Raw genomic sequence first — 20273 nt, forward strand, 5'->3', positions numbered from 1 at the left:
TGTAACTTCAGGCATTTCCCTCCATATCCTCACTCATTGTCCTTTTGCTGTATCTGCCCTCATAACCCTCAACTTTGGATTACTCACTCTAACATCTATTTTGTCTATTCCTACATCTGTTTTATTTGAGTCTTCAGGAAGAATATTATGCAATGTTATAAATTGGCACCACTATAAATTCATGGTTCCAATCTTAGCTGAACCCTTAAAAACCACTCTGCATTCTTAACTTCTCCTGAACCAACCCTTCCACTTCTCTTAGTTATTCTCAACCATCACCACCTTGCTCTCTCAGAAAATTATTTGCCTCCTCCTCCTGCGAGAAAATCCTGACTAACAGATACTGATTTCCCCAGCATACTATCCCTACCCATAATTTTATCTTTACTTAGACCCACTTTCACTTTTATTCTAGCCTTAGAGGAAGAAGTTTCCTGATCCCTTTACTTAGCCTTTTACCCCATTCTCCTCTGTTTCCTTTGGAACCTTGCTCTATGAGTTTTTCTAGCACTCTCTCAAATTTTCAACTTTGCTTTCTACTACCACTTTCCCTCTACACCTATAAACACATAGCTTGTAAAATAAGGCACAAAATCCCAAAGGCCCTTAGTCATCTAAGCATGCATACCCCTTTCAGCCTTGTATCTCACCATTCCCCACTACAACCCCTACCCAACACTCTACCCTATAGCAATGGAGAGTTGCTTACAGGTCTCTGACTTCTGCATTCTTTTTCACACCTCTGTCCTTTTGTTTCATCATACCCAGCATTCCTTCAGCCAGTTACCCTTCTCTACCTGGCTAAATACCTGCTCTTCTTTCAAGACTAAGTTCATAAATTGGGGCACCTGGGTGGCTCAGTTGTTAAGCATCTGCCTTCGGCTCAGGTCATGATCCCAGGGTGCTGGGATCGAGCCCCGCATCGGGCTCCAGCCCCGCATCGGGCTCCCTGCTCCACGGGAAGCCTGTTTCTCCCTCTCCCACACTCCCCCTGCTTGTGTTCCCTCTCTCGCTGTGTCTCTCTTTGTCAAATAAATAAATAAAATCTTAAAAAAAAAAAAAAAGACTAAGTTCATAAATTACTTCTCTATGAAGCTTCTCCTGACCCTCTTTGCACTAGGCAAAATTGACTCTTTCCTTTTTGGTCTCCTGTATACTGTAGAGGTTTCTAGATAATGTCTATAACCCTTTATTACTTTGGCCTATAAGTTATATGAAGACAATTATTGTATTTTTGTCTTTGTAACCCTAGTATCTAATACATGGCCTAACATACAGTAAGAACCAATGGATTTGTTGGAAGAGGACATTAATAGATCCAGAGTGTCTTCTTGTGTTTGAAAGTATTCTGGCATGGAATTTTTATGGGCAGAATTGAGTGAGACCCTTTAATTTTGTATACTGGAGAAAGGGCTGAAACAGCGTCATTCCTACCACGTTCTTTTGGCCAAAGCAGTCACAAGTCCAGCCCAGATTCATGGGATGGTAAAATAAACTCTACCTCTTGATGGGAGTTGCTGCAAAGTCACTGTACAAAGGGATGTGAGTACAGGGAAGGGAATAATTATGGCCATTTTTGAAAATGATCTACTACCTAAAAGGTTTTAAGTAGGAGAATGACATGATCAGATTTGCCTTTTGAAAAGATAACTCTGGATGTAGTGTGAAGAATGGATTGGCATTTGGAAAGAGGATATAGAGAGACCAGATAAGGGAGGGTATTGTAGTAATCCAGGTGAGAAATAATGGTAGTTTGAACTAGGGTATTGGCAGTGGAAATGGAGAAAAGTGGATAAATTAGGGAAGGATTTAGCAGGTAAAAACTGAGGACTTGGTGTGTAGAAAGGTGCCAGGAATGATTCACATTTCTGGTTTGCTTGCCAACTCCCCTGATAGGTCCATAACAGGGTAGATAGTGAGGTAGATAATGAGGGTAGATAATGAGATGGGAGCACTCAGTTGGTAGAGGTGAGATCCAAAGTTCAGTTTGGGGTATGCTGAATTTGAGGTGCCTTTAAGATATCCAGGTAAAGGTGTCAGTAAGAAGTTTTATATATATACTGGAGCTCAGAGGCTAGGACTATGCCTAAGATAAAAATTTGTAATCATTGATGTATAGATGGTGACTGATGGCATGGACATGGATGAAATCACTTAGGAAGAGAAAAAAAGAGACTTAGGAACAAGCTTAGGCCAGCTAGAGGATCATGAGCTTCCAAAGGAAATTTAGAGCAGAGAGAGGAAGAGAAAAGGAAAACCAAGAGAACATAACATTAAGGAGCCAGAGCGAAGAAGTAGCAGTAGTGTTGATACGAGGTTAGGTAAGATAATAACTTAAAAATGATCACTGTGTTTTACTAAAATGGAAGGCATTAGTGACCTTATTGACAGGGGTAGAGTAGAAGATGATGAAATGGTGATAGCACATTGGACAACGCTTTTGAGAAATTTGGCTGTGAAAGATAGGAGAGAGAAAGGACTGAAGGGAGATTCAGAAGGGAGACTTGAAAAAGGATATTTTAATTTTGGAAAAATTGAGAACGTGTTAAGGTTATATGAGGGATTTTTCATGTTAGGCAGCCCTTAAGGGTTCATCTAGCCTGTCTCTCTAAAGCTGCTGTGTAAGAGCTGAGTTGAGAGGAGGAGATCCTCAGCTGCTACCCTGACTGTCAGAGGCATAACTGTTATAGTGGGACTAGCTGTCTTACTCAGTAGTCCGTCCCATTCCTACCCCTATCTTCCCATTCCCTGCTGTGTACCTAAGCTTGCCAACTCCCCTGAACCTATCAGGAATATTCTGAAGTACACCCAAACTCATCAGGACTTTCCTGAAATCTCCCAACATTTGTTTTTGATGAGTCTGTATCTCTCTTATCAGAATGTATATACTCTTTTAGGACATTCAGTAATATTATTTGGTGCCTGCCTTATAAGGCACTGTTCTGGGCATTATGCTGATATGATGATCTAGTCTCAAATCCTCCTTCCCTGAAAGAGGTAGGTGATAGTTACACACCATGTAGAATAGTACTGTAAGATACTTTTCTGGTGAAATTTTGTGAGTATGTAGAAGAGGAAAAAAAAAAACACACTAGATTTAGGAGAATCAGGAAAAATTTTAAGAAGAAAATGACATTTGAGCCTAGAGCTTTAAGGATTTATATATTTTAGGAGTAGTGAGTGAACATGGGTAGAGGCAGTCATTCCAGAAGGAACCACATAAGCAACAGCACAGAGAAAGGAAAGCAAAATAACTAGGTCACTTAGTTTCTCTGAAGCATAGAATATAATATGAAAGTGTTTAATATAAGCAAAGGGAAGTCTTTAAAGGTTTACAAAAAATAGTGATTACTAGATTAGATCTGTGTTTCATTCAGTATTATAGATCTAATACAGGTCTGTGCTTAGCACACATCTGTCACTCAAGAGAAACTTTTTTTACTCAAGTGTTGAACCTCAAAGGGTAGGGAATACCTGAGCAGGTTGGCTTGTAATAACTTTGGAATTTGTTGGAACTCTAGCCATGCAAAAGCTGGAACCAAGCTTTGAGAAAGAAAGAAAGAAAATCACCCCCTGAGTGATTCTTAACTGGTCCCTTGCCTCTGGCCATCTACATAACCAGCTTGAAACTGGGTCTGAAGCCAGTAGGAATACTGCATTGTGTCCTGGAAGAATTGAGGACTGAAAGGCAGACCTGCTAAAAGGTCGTATTAGCTAGGGCAGGGGGACTGAGTGGAGTGTAAATTAATATGTCAGTTTTCACCCAGTTTCTATGGAGGGTCTAAATCTTGTTTATTAAATTCTTCAGATATAATGGACCACGCAGCTTAGAATAACTGGAGAGACAGCTCTCTTTCCTGGGCTTGTCTTTAAGTAGGAGCCCTTTGTCAGTGGGGCTGTGCAGATTGCTGTCTAGAGTACATCTTGGGAAGGGTCATGGACATTCCAGACCTCAGCAGGTTCCAGCATTCTGGGCTGGAATGACAGGGAGGCTGAGTGGCCATGTGATCCTGTCTAGGAAGGCTTTGCTGACTCCTGTGTTAATGTTAGACATCGGTCTATGTGATAGTTATTTTTATAAGTCAATTTGGCTAGGCTCTGGTACCCAGTTTTTCAATTAAATGTTAATGTAGGTGTTATTCTGTAGGTATTTTGTAGATGTGGCTAATATAAAAAATCTCTTGATTTTAAGTGTGGGAGACTATCCTGGTTAATCTGGATAGGTCATCCAATCAGTTGAAAGACCTTTAAACCTAATCAGGGTGCCTGGCTGGCTCAGTCAGTAGAGCACGCAACTCCTCATCTTGGGGTCATGAGTTTGAACCCCATGTTGGGGGTAGAGATTACTTAATAAATAAAAAATAAATTAAAATGGGTCACCTGGGTGGCTCAGTCAGTTAAGCATCAGCCTTCGGCTCAGGTCATGATTCCAGGGTTCTAGGATTGAGTCCTGCATCAGGCTCTTTGGTCAGTGGGGGGCCTGCTTCTCCCTCTGCCTGCCACTCCCCCAGCTTGTGCGCTCACACTCTCTCTCTCTCTCTCTGACAAATAAATAAAATCTTGGGGCGCCTGGGTGGCTCAGTTGGTTGAGCGACTGCCTTCGGCTCAGGTCATGATCCTGGAGTCCCGGGATCGAGTCCCGCATCGGGCTCCCTGCTCGGCGGGGAGTCTGCTTCTCCCTCTGACCCTCCTGACCCTCCCCCCTCTCATGCTCTCTCTCTCTCAGTCTCTCAAATAAATAAGTAAAATCTTTTAAAAAAATAAATAAATAAATAAATAAATAAATAAAATCTTTAAAAATAAATAATAAATTAAATAAACCTAATCAAATCAGAGAACTAATTGTAAGTAATACAGAATCAGTTCAGGAACCCATCCTTAAGGTTCTGATCTTCCAGGACCACTTTTTTTTTTATTTTTATTTTTTAACTAGGCTCCATGCTCAGTGTGGGGCTTGAACTCACAACCCTGCAATCAAGAGTTGCATGCTCTACCAACTGAACGAGCCAGGAGCCCCTCTCCTGGACTAGTTCTGGCAGCAGTTTTTTGTGTTTTTTTTTTTTAAAGATTTTATTTATTTATTTGTGAGAGAGAGAATGAGAGAGAGCACATGAGAGGGGGGAGGGTCAGAGGGAGAAGCAGACTCCCCACCCAGCAGGGAGCCGGACGCGGGACTCGATCCAGGGACTCCGGGATCATGACCTGAGCCGAAGGCAGCCGCTTAACCAACTGAGCCACCCAGGCGCCCCTGGCAGCAGTTTTTATATCATAGAAACAGAACTGCTATGAGCCATATAGAATAAGGATTTATTATTTAATTGTGGAAACTGGTAGAGCAGTTATGCATGCTGTTGCTTCTGTGTCTAGTGTTCAGAGTGAGATTGCTATCAGTCAGCCAGACCAACAGTCAGAGAGGAAAGCTGGATGTGGACAAACAGGGACCCACAAGGACAAACTGGAACCCACATCTATCTCTCACAACCTTCAGCCTCATTGTGTGGGTGACCTGTAGGAGAAGCTGGCATCCTTCACCACAGAGCTACTCAGTACTTGGCTCAGGACTCAAGAGAAGCTGAAGGAAGATATCTGATAGGGTCTGGAGGCTCTGTAAGTCTGGATACCATTGCATGCCTATTAGGTGAGCTAGCATATCAGTGATATCATGAGCAAGTTGCCACAGTACGTGGCACCATCCACTGACCTTTAGAACATTACAATTGTGGCTGTAGCTTTACTTCTGCCTTTTAAATGTCACATAAAATATCTCTGTGGCCTTCACTACCTCAGAACCATTCAGAGAAGAGAATTTTGCATAACCTAATTCCAGCCCAGCTTAGGTAATACATACAAAGCCAATATACCATGTGTATGTATTTCTATAAAACAGTAACTTTCCATGGTTTTCTATCACCTAAGAAACAAAATCCAAATGCTTTTTTTTTTTTTTTTTAAACACGGGGCTTGAACTCACAATCCTGAGATCAAGAGCTGAACTGAAATCAAGAGTCGGATGCTTAACCAACTAAGCCACCCAGGAACCCCAATCCAAATGCTTTAATAGGACATGTAAGCATCATAGAAGGCTTTTCAGGATCAGACCTCTGGCTGCCTCTACAGCTTGAAACTTTATCATTGTATCCTGGAATTTTTTTCATACCTCTTTGCCTTTGTTGATACTAGCCCTTCAATTAAAATATCTTCTTCCTACTTTGCCTGCCTAGCAAGTTTCTCCTCATCTTTCAGAGCCAACCTCCAGCTTCATCCATCCCTGTGAAACCTTACCATATTCTTGCTGTCTTAGACAGCTCACTGCATCCTCTTCTGTACCAGCTCCCTGCATTATTATGTATACCACATTATACTATAAAATGTTTTTTAACATGTAGTCTTGCCTACTAGATTGTGAGCTCCTAAGGGCAACATCCATTTATTTCAACTCTGTGTCCCTATTTACCAAGCACAGTACTTGGCCTGTGATAATAACAATAACAGTTATCAATTAATGAGTGCCTAATGTATGACAAGTACCATGCAACATACTTCGAGTAATTTCTAATCATCCTAATAATTCTGTAGTAGGTAGGCAATATGATCAATCTCCACGTTTGTTGAATAAAATTAATTAATGAATATATTATCTAAGATTAAAAATTGCGATCATTTTCTAACATTCTTTTAAGGCAGTGGAACTTTTCTTTACGTGAAATTTTATGTAGAAGCCTAAGACATAAAACATAGAACATGAGGTTATTCTCCTTCAGGTTTCCTGTAGTTTTCTGAAGCACCTCTACAAAACTCTGGAACTTTGAAGTACAATACTTCGTTTCATAAGAAGGAAACTGGCATGAAGAAGGATTGTGCCATATGTAGTGGCAAGATGAAATCTGGAACCCTGACTTTCAGCCCAGTGCTACACCAAGCTGCCTTTTAACTTTAATTTAGTTCATTATTAAGTCAATGGTATCATTACAGAATATAAGTTGTCCATAGTCTTAATATACTGAATATGCTAGAGATACAGGAGATGATTCTGTGTTATATACCTCTACCTTTACCTGTAATGTAACCTGAGACCTACTTCCTTTATTTATTTTTAAGTAGTTCTATGCCCAATGGGGGCTTGAACTCACAACCACAAAATCAATACTCACATGCTCTACCGACTGAGCCAGCCAGCCACCGGAGATCTACTTCCTTTAGAATAAAGATCAAAATCCTTAACCTGGCCTAAACCTCTGTAAGCTTCATCTTGCACCTCTCCTCATCTTGTTTTGTGTGCTTCATCTGTGTGGAGCACCTTTAGTTCCTCACCCTCACCAACCTGCCTCAAGGTCTTGGTACTTACTGTTTTCTCTGCCAGAATGCCCATCTCAGTTTCTCCACCCCTTTCACCTGGCTAACTCCTGCGCGTCCTTCAAGTCTAAGCTTAAAGGAAAGTTTCCCATCATCTTCCAGCCTGGGCAAGGTCCCTTGTTATACAGTTCCATAGTATTCTGTGCTTGTCATTCATTTATTGTACACTTAGAATAATTACACTGTACACTTCATGCAACTTTCATGTCCATTTTATTCACTGCTGTATCCCCAGTGTTTGGCACATGGTAGGTATTCAGTGAATGTAAGCTATAGACTGTCACTCCTAGAGGAGTGAATTGATTGCTTTTAACATGGACAAAAATAATTTCCTTTTGTTTTTCGGTCAGTACAATGAGGAGCAGCCCTTAGAACCTAAAGAACTCGGGGCGCCTGGGTGGCTCATATGGTTAAGCATCTGCCTTCGGCTCAGGTCATGATCCCAGGGTCCTGGGATCGAGTCCCGCATCAGGCTCTCTGCTCCTTGGGAGCCTGCTTCTCCCTCTGCCTCTCTCTCTCTCTCTGTCTCTCATGAATAAATAAATAAAATCTTTAAAAAAAAAAAGAAGAACTCTAAAGAACTCTTCCAGCTCTGGAAGCCTCTGTCTGCTACTTTGAGTCTAGGGCTTTCACTTCAATACAACTGCTTTTCCTGGTTGGGGCCTGAGCCCCAACAGTGCCATAGCCTCTCTGCTGCAGGCCAACCTTTGGTTTGGAACTCCTTATGCACACCTGATGATAACAGCCTGTCACTCCTACCACTTACAGTGCCACCAAGATGAGGCATTTGGGGTGGTCTGGCAAGGAAGTGCCTTCCTATAAAATAGCTACCAGGTAGTTATGCAACAGGTGCTTGCCCCAGAATCTGTCTCATTAGGCAGATTCTCTAGTTTATTTTAAACTGTAATGATTAGGCATGCAGCTGCCAAGGAGTGGACACCAGGTCTGTGCCCACTGTCTCCCTTCCCCACTTTCTTCCTGCATTTCCCACTCTTTCCCCTGCCCTCCCAACACTGCCCACCCCGAGGAACTGCCCAGAGCTCCTCGGATGACCAGGTGGTTATTCTGCTGGGAAACAGGAGAGTACTTCTTGTGTAAAAAGTATGCCTTCCAAGGTCAAGCACCACCTAAATGATGATGATGTCACTGGTTCTGTGAAAAGTGAAAGGAGAAGTCTTTTGGAAGATGATTCAGATGAAGAAGTGGACTTTTTTCTAAGGGGACCATCTGGGCCAGGATTTGGACCTAGAAATGATGAAATTAAGCATGTTCAGAGTGAAGTGGATGAAATTATTGATGTCATGCAAGAAAATATTACAAAGATAAAAGAATCCTATTAGGTCATTTAATTCTCTCCATCCTCTATGTGATATAGAAAGCTTATTGGATAATGCAGCTGCTTTTAGCAACAGGTCCAAACAACTTTGAAGGAAATGTGGTGGCATGGATGCAAAATAAAAGCCATCATGGCTTTGGCTGCTGTTATCCTTCTGCTGGTGATTAGCATTCTTATAGTCGTGAAATACCATACTTGATTTGGTGACAGAGATCTTCATTATACAAAATCTGGGACAACAATAAGAAAAGACTGCTGCAGGGGCACCTGGGTGGCTCAGTCAGTTAAGTAAGCATCTGCCTTCGGCTCCGATCGTGATCCCAGAGTCCTGGGATCGAGCCCCACGTCAGGATCCCTGCTCAGCAGGGAATCTGCTTCTCCCTCTCCCTCTGCCCCTGCTTGTGTGCTCTTTCTCTCGCTCTCTCTCTCAAATAAATAAATAAAATCTTCAAAAAAAAAAAAAAAAGAAAAGACTGCTGCATAATTTAAATGAAACCTCTGTATATAACTTTCAAAAATTCTTTTTCAAGAAGCTGAGGCAGGAATCACTTCAAAGTGGAGCATTGAGAATGTCGTTATCTTCTCCCCTTCTAACAAAAGGGAACTTTTATTTATTTTTTAAAGATTTTATTTATTTATTTGAGAGAGAGCATGAAAGAGAGGGGGGCAGAGGGAGAGGGAGAAGCAGACTCCCCACTGAGCAGGAAGCCCTATATAGGGCTCTCAGTCCTAGGACCCTGGGATCATGACCTGAGCCAAAGGCAGACACTTAACCAACTGAGCCACCCAGGTGTCCCAAAAGGGAACTTTTATTTTTTTTAAACATTTTTTTTTAGATTTTATTTATTTGACAGAGAGAGACAGCAAGAGAGGGAACACAAGCAGGGGGAGTGGGAGAGGGAGAAGCAGGCTTCCCGCTGAGCAGGGAGTCCGAAAAGGGGCTCGATCCCAGGACCCTGGGATTGTGACCTGAGCCAAAGGCAGACACTTAATGACTGAGCCACCCAGGCGCCCCCAAAAGGGAACTTTTAAATAATTATGTTTAAGGCAAAGATAACTAGCCTAGGGACACCTGGGTGGCTCAGTCAGTTAAGCCTCTGACTCCTGATTTCGGCTCAGGTCATGATCTCAGGGTCGTGAGATCTGGCACTGCGTCAGGCTCCATGCTTGCCATGTTTGCCACTGCTTAAGATTTTCTCTCTCCCTGGCCTTTGTTCCCCACCCCCACTCCCCCACCCCCGTTCCTGCTGATGCATGCAAGTGTGCATGTGCTCTAAAATCAATGTAAAAAAAGATGTACAGGGACACCTGGGTGGTTCAGTCAGTTAAGTGTCTGCCTTCGGCTCAGGTCATGAGCCCAGGGTCCTGGGATTGAGCCCCACATTGGGCTCCTTGCTCGGTAGGGAGTCTGCTTCTCCCTATGCTTGCCACTCCCCCTGCTTGTGCTCTCTCTCTTTCTCTCTGACAAATAAATAAAATCTTTTAAAAAATAATAAAGAAGGATGTACAAATGGCTAAATAAGCACATGAAAAGATTCTCAACGTCATTAGTCACTAGAGAAATGCAAATTTAAACCACAGTGAAATACTACTTCACACCCACTAGAATGGCTATAATCAAAAAGATAGAAAAGGCAAATCTATAGAGACAAAAGGCAGGTTGCTGATTGCCTGAAACTGAGGGTGAGAAAGGGGAACTGATTGGTTGTATTGTCATGTAAGATTTTATTCAAATGATAGAAATGTTCTATAACTGGATTGTGGTAGTAGTTGTACAGCTGTACAAATTTTCTAAAAACAATTCAGTTGTACACCTAAAATAGGTAAATTTTATGATATATAAATTATACTTCAATAAACAAACTGATGGTTGCCAGAAGGGAGGTGGGTAGATGGATGGGTGAAATGAGTGATGTGGATTAAAGAGTACACTCATCATGATGAGCACTGAGTAATGTATAGAACTGTTGAATCACTATATTGTACACCTGAAACTGATATAACACTATATGTTAACTATACTGGAATTAAAATTTAAAAATTTTTTTTTAAATTATGCTTCCGGGGGGCACCCGGTGGCTCAGTTGGTTAAGTGTCAACTCTTGATTTCAGCTCAGGTCATGATCTCAGGATCCAGAGATCTAGCCCCTGCATCGGGCTCCGCACTCAGCAGGGAGTCTGCTTAAGATTCTCTCTCCCTCTGCCCCTCCCCTCCCTTGCGTGCTCTCTCTAAAATAAATAAGTAAATCTTTGGGATGCCTGGGTGGCTTATTCAGTTAAGTGTCTGCCTTCAGCTCAGGTCATGATCCCAGAGTCCTGGGATCAAGTCCCACATCGGGCTCCTTGCTCTGCGGGGAGCCTGCTTCTCCCTCTGCCTGCCACCCCCTCTCCTTGTGCACGCTCTTTCTCTCTCTCTGGTGCTCTCTCTGGCAAATAAATAAATAAATAATCGTTAAATAAATAAATAAAAAGGAGAGACAGAGAAAGTCACATGTTCTACCAACTGAGACAGCCAGGTGCCCCAGAAATTGCTGCCCATAAGCTGTATTCCAGCAAAGATCAGACCTCTCTTGTTCACCTCTTCATCTATCACAATGCTTGTTACCATCACAAGGCCATTAATCAGTGTTGTAGACAACACGTTTGCAGTGGTAGATCCCTAAGTATATTGACTTCCAGAAATCATTTTTCAAAAGGAATTTTCTCTTCATTAGATTGCATTATGTGCATTTGGAAAAGAACAGATCAGAATAAAATCACAAGCATATAATTTATACCATCTTTTACAGTATTCTGGGAGACATTCTGTTTCAGTATGATTTAAAATGGGTGAAGGGGCAGCCGCCTGGCTCAGTCAGAAAAGCATTAAATTCTTGATCTCAGGGTTGTGAGTTCAAGCCTCATGTTGGGTCTAGAGATTACTTAAATAAATTAAATAAATAAATAAATGTAAAAAAAAAGAAAAAGTGCTTAAAAATAAAATAAAAGGGGCGCCTGGGTGGCTCAGTCGTTAAGCATCTGCCTTCGGCTCAGGTTATAATCCCAGGGTCCTGGGATCGAGCCCCACATCGGGCTCCTTGCTCCGCCAAGAGCCTGCTTCTCCCTCTCCCACTCCCCCTGCTTGTGTTCTCTCTCTAGCTGTCTCTCTCTGTCAAATAAATAAATAAAATCTTAAAAAAAAAATTGTTATAATTATTTCACCTATTGGTTTTGTTCCTTGCCTTAAAAATTGATATTCCTGTTTTTAAGATCATAAAAACATGCTTTATTTCTCTCAAAATTTTAAACATTACAAATTCAAATTCTAAAATCTGTAGCTTTTTAAAAGATATGTCTATAAAAATAACCCAAATATATTCTTTATGTTCCTGATGGCTCTATTGTCTTAGGTTTCCTAGACTTTTGTATCTTTGACCATTATCTATTCCACTTTTCCAAGATCTTCTTTTCTTCTCCATATTTCTTTTTTTAATAATAGACCATTTTAATGGCATTTTAAAAATTCTTTCTGTGTTAGAAGAAAGGAAGAAAAACCTGTGGGAGCTTTTCAAAAGTATGATAGACTGTTAAGTTTTTTTTATACCATTTGTCTGAGCTCTTATTTTTATCATTGGAAGGATTCCCACAAGTTTTTCATATATTTTCTTTTTTATTGTAATGGATTTTTCTGTGGTTGGCAAATTATGTTTTTAAAACAATTTTAACTGGTGCCTGGGTGGCTCAGTCAGTTAAGCATCTGCCTTCGGCTCAGGTCATGATCCCAGGGTCCTGGGATCGAGCCCTGCATCGCTTCTCCCTCTGCCTCTGCCTGCAGCTCCCCTTGCAGCTCCAGCTTGGCCAGCTGAGCTTCCCAGGCACCCTATTTTTTCAAACTCTTAGGTTATTACTTTCCTGTGTATATAATATAAATTGACCTCAGCTATAAAAATAAGAATAATATATCTACCTTGTGAGGTAGTTATGAGGATTAATATAGGTAGAATGTGTTGAATGATTCAAGGAATTTGTAAACCAAGGGACTGAACAGGAGAGTGTAACTTTCCAAATTGGTTAGATCAAGGGAGAGGATTATCAGGGTGTGGACTTCATTTTTTTTTTTAAGATTTTATTTATTTATTTATTTGAGAGAGAAAGAGAGCATGAGCGGGGGAGGGGAGGCAGAGGGATCAGCAGACTCCCCACTGAGCTGGGAGCCCAATGCCAATGTGGGGCTCCATCCCAGAACTGTGGGATCATGACCTGAGCCCAACGCTTTAACCGACTGAGCCACCCAGGCGCCCCTAGGGTGTGGACTTCAGATGAAACCCTGGCACCACAAAGTAACCACATTCACATTTGTAAAATTCTATTTCCTCAAGAACTTAGTACTCAAGAATCTAAAAATTGGGAAGTACTTTCGACTTTCTTCATCCTAATTGTATACATTAATTGGCTTGTGGGGGCAGGGGAGCAGGTTATGAGTGTGGGGTCCTAAGTCTGACAGCTCTGTTGCTGTTAGAGAAGCATGTTGTTCCCCTCTCCCAATCTCCCAAAAGAGTGGAAGCCCAGGGTGGTGCACCTTAACTTACTTGATAAATTATTTCTAGGGTATCTAGATCTCATGAGAGTAATTTTCCTTAAAACTGTAAGCCAGTCAAAGCAAAGTAACACAACACAGAAGAAAGATGACAACCAATAGCTATGATTGGAATCTCTATTTTTCTACCTGCTTCTCCCCTTCTCTCCTTCAGCTGTCTATTTTTATTAAATAAAATGACCTTGGACATTATAAGCATGGCATTTCTTTTTTTTTTTTAAGATTTTATTTATTTGACAGAGAGAGAGCACAAGCAGGGGGAGCCGCAGAGAGAGGGAGAAACAGGCTCCCCACTGAGCAGGGAGCCCAATGTGGGGCTCAATCCCAGGACCCCGGGATCATGACCTGAGCTGAAGACAGATGCTCAACCTACTGAGCCACCCAGGCGCCCCTAAGCATGGCATTTCTTAAGGCTAAAATCAAAATGGCAAACTAAAATAGAGAGCAACTAAGCAGAGCTTTAATTTGACCTAATTCATTCATTTGTTTGTTTATTCAACAGCTATTTATTAAACATATTCTCTGTATGAGGTATAATGCTAAGTGCTAAGGCTATAAAGATAAATCTCTGCCTTCAGGGAACTCCCAGTCTAGCGGGAGAAAGAGCCAAGTAAGTAGGCTATTACTTACTGGATGATAACTTATCTGATAGAGGTGGGCACCCAGTGCTGTGGGAGCATAAACTTGGGTTGTCAGTGAAGGTTTCCTGGAGGAAGTATATCTGGGGAAAGTCTGATGAATACATGAGAGTAGGGAGTTAGTGAGTATTCATAGATTTTTACTTCATTTTCTATGAAAATGGACTAATAATACATGCCAAATCCTGGAGGAAAGCATGGCTAAAGTATGATCTGCAGGAAGTAGGGCAGTTGGAGTAAAAGCAGGAAAATGTTAGTTATAAGAACTGTGAGGGGCACCTGGGTGGCTCAGTCAGTTAAGCGGCCTACTCTTGATTTTAGTTCAGGTCATGATCTCAGGGTCCTGGGATCAAGCCCCGTGTTATTCTACACTCAGCGGGGAGTCTGCTTCAGGATTCTCTCCCTCTGCCCTTCCCCCTGCTCGTGCTCTCATGCTCTCTCTCTGTCTCTAAAATAAATAAATCTTTAAAAAAAAAAATTGTGAGTAGGAGTTTGTAATAGAATAGAAGAAGATGACTTGTCAGTGATTTGATGGTTCACCTAAAGGCCTGATAAAGTGTGAGGTAAGGTTTCTATAAAAAGAAGGCCTTTTCTGTGGTAGGATCAGAACTGGTATCCATCATCTTGGTCTCCCAGAGTAGGAGACCAGTGGGGATCATGGCTTTGACCCTTATAAAGTTTTTAATGCCTACTACCTAATAATAGGATAGAACCCATGTTACTTGATTGTGAGCCCCTTCTCTCTTATTGTTTTTGCAGGCACCCTAGAATACATTTCCACACAGGCCTTGTGGATGCCCATCTCTACTGCTTGAAAAAATACGTTGTGGACTTCCTAATGGAAAATAAGTAAGAAAGAGGGAGGTGGAGTCAAACTCACAGTGTTTAAGCTACCTTGGTTCTTATTTAACAGTTTTAAACCTTGATAATGTTAGATAGCTGGTTCATATAAATAACAGTTGATTCTTGCCTTTGTTTTAAAAAAAAATGAAATCGTGTTATCTAAATACTCTTATTTTGTCTGTATCACAGAATCCCCTGCTTGTATTTTTGGGGCCTATGTTATAATAAACCAACAAAATATTTTTGTAAAACTAATATAGTAATCTATGATGCCTCTTTCTGCACAGTTCCAGACTCTTCTTACTTCCTTCTGCAACGTTGAGCTCCCTAGCTCTAGTGCTATTTTGTTTCCAAGCAGGTGTTCTTCCCCTAGGCAATTATCCTATAGGTGGGCCCTCTTAGCAAAGGTTCAGAGTAAACTTACCCAAGAAGAGGGAGGAAAAAGTTTCCCTCCAATTTTGGAAAAGTCCACTTCACTGAGTGGTCTTTCATGAATGCAGAGAAACAAAATTTGATACTTTCTCTGATTTTCTTTGAGAACAGAATTGTGAACCTTAAATACTTTCCACAGATCTGTCTGACAGATCCCAGGACTTGGATTTCCAGAGAAAAAAACCTCCTCTGAGGTTGATCTCAAGGATTTTTTTTTTTTTTAAGATTTTATTTATTTATTTGACAGAGACAGCGAGAGGGGGAACACAAGCAGGGGGAGTGGGAGAGGGAGAAGCAGGCTTCCTGCTGAGCCGGGAGCCCGATGTGGGACTCGATCCCAGGACCCTGGGATCACGACCTAAGCCGAAGGCAGTCGCTTAACCAACTGAGCCACCCAGCCGCCCCCGGATTTTTTATAGTAAATGCAATTAGAGTCCTCAGAGGAACAGGTAGGAAAAGATTTAATAACTGCGTGGTTAGGAAGAGGAGCAGCTAGTCTCCCTTGATGGCTGCTGAGTAAGTTTCTACCTTGAATAGCACTGATGGACTGGAAGGCAGCTATGCTAACCACTATACCACCAACGCAGCACTGATGGACTGGAAAGCAAGTAGGCTGATGCCGCAGCAGCAAGTTCCTCAGACCAGCTGAGGAAGAGAGTCTGAGAACCTGAGTTTAAATGCTAGAGCATGGCTTTGGCTGATAGACTTGGATATATACAGGAATATTATAATAGGGGAAGAGGAAGTGTTCCTTTGTGCCCAGTCTATTTCTTGTAACATCCTAACCCTCACCCTTGACTACACCTGCTAAACCTCCCCATCCCCCAGGAGACCCGTGTAGAACCAATGGTAAAAAATCATTTGGACTCCTAGAAAACTTTTCCAAGGATTATTTCTCTATTTCCCTACCCTAGGACACCCTCTTGCCCTGCTCCCCTCTGACTTACTATTCTGTTTTATCGTTCAGTCAACAAATATTTATTAAGTGCCTGTGATGAGGCAGGCATTGTGCTAGGTCAACTGCAGGATCAATGGTAAATAAGCAGACATGGGCCCTGCCTTCAGGAAATTTGCAGAGACTTTGCTTTTTAAATAGCAAGGAAACTTACACCAAGATTAGACAGTAATTCAGTCTTTTCCAGTCACCAGTCCGGGCTATCTGTATTCCACAGATGAAGTTAACTCAGGCTACCTGGGTGACTCAGATGGTTAAGCGTCTGCCTTAGGCTCGGGTCATGATCCCGGGGTCCTGGGATCGAGTCCCACATCGGGCTCCCTGCTGGGTGGGGAGCCTGCTTCTCCCTCTGCCTCTCTCTCTCTCTGTCTCATGAATAAATAAATTAAAACTTAAAAAAAAAAAATGAAGTTAACTCTTGGCCTTTAAGAGCATGTTTTTTATTCTCAAGTGAAAATGAAGCCCTGTGAAGTAGGCCCTGTGATGTGTTGAGAGAGAACTCAGTAGTGGTAGAAATTTTTTTTTTTTTAACTACTTACTAGGGCAAACTTCACACAAAGCCAAAAGTAGAGAAAGTAACGTAATGAACTCCCCGTATCCATCGCACAGTTTCGACGAGTATCAGTTCGTGGCCAGTCTTGTTTTATATGTGCCACCACCCATCTCTCCACTGTCATGCTAGATTATTTTTTTTTTTTAAGATTTTTATTTATTTATTTGACAGAGAGAGACACAGCGAGAGAGGGAACACAAACAGGGGGAGTGGGAGAGGGAGAAGCAGGCTTCCTGCTGAGCAGAGAGCCCGATGCGGGACTCGATCCCAGGACCCTGGGATCATGACCTGAGCCGAAGGCAGACGCTTAACGACTGAGCCACCCAGGCGCCCCTAGATTATTTTTAAACCAAGTCATCTTGATGTAATTTCATCTGTAATTATTTCAGTTGTTATTATCTATAAATATTTGCATATGTATCTGTAAAATATAAAGTCTTTTTATCTTTTAAACAAATACCTCAATGCCATTATCACTCCTTAAAAAACAAAAAACAAAAAACTAACATGCTCCTTAGTACTACCAAATGGGATTTTAGCTTTTGGTGCCTGGATATGTAGACACTTTTGCACCAGAGCTAGCTTCATCCTAGCTGCTATAGCTCCTTTGTAACTCATTAGGCCACCAGGGAGCTGTTCCCACACCTGGCTCCTGTACTGCAGTGGTATGTGCCTTGAGGACAAGCCTTAATCTGGTGATTCTGTGGCTCGTGGCCAGAAGCTCTGCCAAATGGGACTTTCCCAGAGCCTGCTGCAATAGAGAATGATACAGAGCCTCAGCTCAAACAACCTCCCCATCTCAGGATCTGTTAAAGAGACCCTTATCTCTTCATTCCTCCCCCCCCCCCCCCGCCCCATCTACCTGTCAGAGTCACTGGGACTCAAGGCATTATATTGAAAAGTGATAAATTTCAATGTGTTAGAAAAAGTATAAAGGTACAACAGGACAAATTAGAATGGTACTCGAGAGATTCTTTATTCCCAGCTGGATGGAATAGTGGAGGTCTTGTCTCAAAGTTGTGGGAGATGGGCCTGAATAGGTTGGTGGGGGCAGCATGTAGAAGGCTTTGAAAGCTTAACAGGGAGATACAGATCTTCAAACAGAATAGTCCCTTTTGGAATGAGCCGTGGTACAACCTGGCAGGAGAACATAGACCATGCTGGCTGGGAAAGAGACTCCTTCAAGGTAAGTAGGAAGCTTATAATTATCTGGTTATGAAATGATGAATCCTTGAGGGATGGAAGGCAAGAGGTAAACCTGGTAGGCACAGCTTCAAGAAAGGACACTTTAGCAATCTCCTGCTGTCTTTCACCTGTGAAAGTCAACAGTTTTGCCCTGTGTTGGGGGGGGGGCAGGGAGTGTTGTTTTTCAGTTGTTTACATGTTAATGTCTTCCACCCAAATTCTTCTGAGATTAGATACCTACCTGGATTGCTAATGCATTCGATATATGCTTGGTGAATGGGATGGGAAGAGATGTGATGATAGTTCAGACAGCAGAAGTAATGTGATAGATAGATCAGTAACATCAGTAGTGGAAGAAGAGATGAGGGTTTCTATAGTTGACCAAGTAGAAAAGCTATAGAGAAAGCTGTAGAGAAAAGAAAACCTGCACTCTCTTTGACAAGAGAAGTTTAGTAACTGAGCTGTGTGAACTTGGATGGATGTCCACTTTTCTGAACCTCACTTTTCTCATCTGAAAATTAGGGATAATAGTACCTGACCCATATGGTTGTTGAAAATACTTGTAAAGAACTGAGAGCAGGAGGGGCTCCTGGGTGGCTCAGTCGTTAAGCGTCTGCCTTCGGCTCAGGTCATGATCCCAGGGTCCTGGGATCGAGCCCCACATCAGGCTCCCTGCTCAGCGGGGAGCCTGCTTCTCCCTCTCCCAATTCCCCTGCTTGTGTTCCCTCTCCGCTGTGTCTCTCTCTGTCAAATAAATAAATAAAACCTTTAAAAAAAAAAAAAAGAACTGAGAGCAGGAGAGCCTCGGTGGCTCAGTTGGTTAAGTGTCCAACTCTTGATCTCAGCTCAAGCCCTGATCTCAGGATCATGAGGTCAAGCCCCGTGTTGGGCTCCACACCCACTTTAAAAAATAAAAATCAAATTAAAAAAAGAGCTGAGAGCAGCAGTCTGTGCACAGTAAGAACTCGAATTAACTTTTAATTGATCACCTACTCAGGCACTCTGTTCCTAGGTGGTAAAGATAAAAACATGGAGTTTCTGCTTCAGGTTCCTCGCAGTTTAGAGTGAGGGGGACAGGTTAAACAAATTATTACAATAAAATATGGTAAGTAGTGTTAAGAGTATAGTAGAGTAGGGGCGCCTGGGTGGCTCAGTTGGTTGGGCCACTGCCTTCGGCTCGGGTCACGATCCTGGAGTCCCTGGATCGAGTACCGCATCGGGCTCCCTGCTCGGCGGGGAGTCTGCTTCTCCCTCTGACCCTCCACCTCTCATGTGCTTTCTCTCTCTCAAATAAATAAAAATACAAATCTTAAAAAAAAAAGAGTATAGTAGAGTAGTATAATAGTATAATGAAAGCATAAGGGAATTTGGGGGGTTGATGAAAATACTCCATATCTTGATTGGGGGTAGTGGTTACGGTGGTATACATTTGACAAAACTCATTATACGGCACACTGAAAATAGATGTATTTTATTAAATATACATCACATTTCAAAGAATTGTTTTTAAATTTTTAAAAAATGAGTTGGACTTACCATAATTTTTTAAAAACTCAAAGCAACAGACATTTAATAAATACCCAAATATATTCTTATTGGATTGACATAAGCCTAAACAATCTCTCCAGCCTGTAAGACGTGAACATGTTTTTCTTTCTCAAGCCATAAGCACCAACATTGAAAATTTATTCTCATAGCCGTTTTCAGTATTTTTGTTTAAAGGAAAATGGTATCACAGGATACTGTATGCCAAATCCTAGCTTTAAAGTCAGTACCTTTTAGGGGTGCCTGGGTGGCTCATTCGGTTAAGTGTCTGCCTTCAGCTCAGGTCATGATCCCAGGACCAAGCCCTGCATCGGGCTCCCTGCTCAGGGGGAAGCCTCCTTCTCCCTTTCACTCTCCCTCTGTGCTCTCTCTCTCTCAGATAAAGAAATAAAATACTGGAAAAAAAAAAGTCAGTGCCTTTTAATCTGAAATAATTTCCTGTTTACTATTCCATATTGTATCTATTTACTTTGAAGGAAAAAAAAAAACTGAAAACAAAGCAGAGTTAACTTAGCAATCACCTTATCCTCCCAATTACAGCTCCGCTGCGAGCTGAGAGAAGAGGCAAGAAAACCTAAGTCCTTAATATTCTGCTCTGCAGACTTGAGTTTCCTGTTCTACCTCTTTCCTAACTAATATTTTGAAGGACTGACTTGAAGTGGAAGACATTTAGAGGATTTGCTCTTGTGATTTGCTTACAAAGACAGAAAAGCCAGAATGCAAAAGAAGCCAAATGTTTCCCTTTGTCATGGACATCATTTTTAGGCCTTCCCTGGAAGCTTGTAGCCACAAGGAGGACCTGATCAGAGACCAAGGCAAAATGCTAAAAATATCAGATTTCAGTAGAACTGATAATC

At 41.8% G+C, this 20273-nt stretch overlaps 1 protein-coding gene and 1 pseudogene across 4 annotated transcripts in view; both read left to right on the forward strand.

Annotated features, from left to right (window-relative positions):
- EIF2B3 (eukaryotic translation initiation factor 2B subunit gamma) overlaps positions 1 to 20273 on the forward strand; it is a 131165-nt gene that overhangs the window by 74663 nt on the left and 36229 nt on the right. For 3 of the 4 annotated variants that reach the window (XM_045897832.3, XM_045897831.3, XM_064589267.1), the window contains exon 6: positions 14663 to 14752. The exons of the other annotated variant lie outside the window; for it this stretch is intronic. In XM_045897832.3, the coding sequence (XP_045753788.1) occupies positions 14663 to 14752 (90 nt within the window). The remainder of the gene's footprint in view (positions 1 to 14662; positions 14753 to 20273) is intronic. 4 annotated transcript variants of the gene reach the window in all.
- Positions 6354 to 9163, forward strand: LOC135364187 (vesicle-associated membrane protein 4-like; annotated as a pseudogene).

Source organism: Mirounga angustirostris, unplaced genomic scaffold, assembly GCF_029215605.1.
Source record: "Mirounga angustirostris isolate CCGP_5_RB_7025 unplaced genomic scaffold, mMirAng1.0.hap1 SCAF_4, whole genome shotgun sequence".
NCBI lineage: Eukaryota > Metazoa > Chordata > Mammalia > Carnivora > Phocidae > Mirounga > Mirounga angustirostris.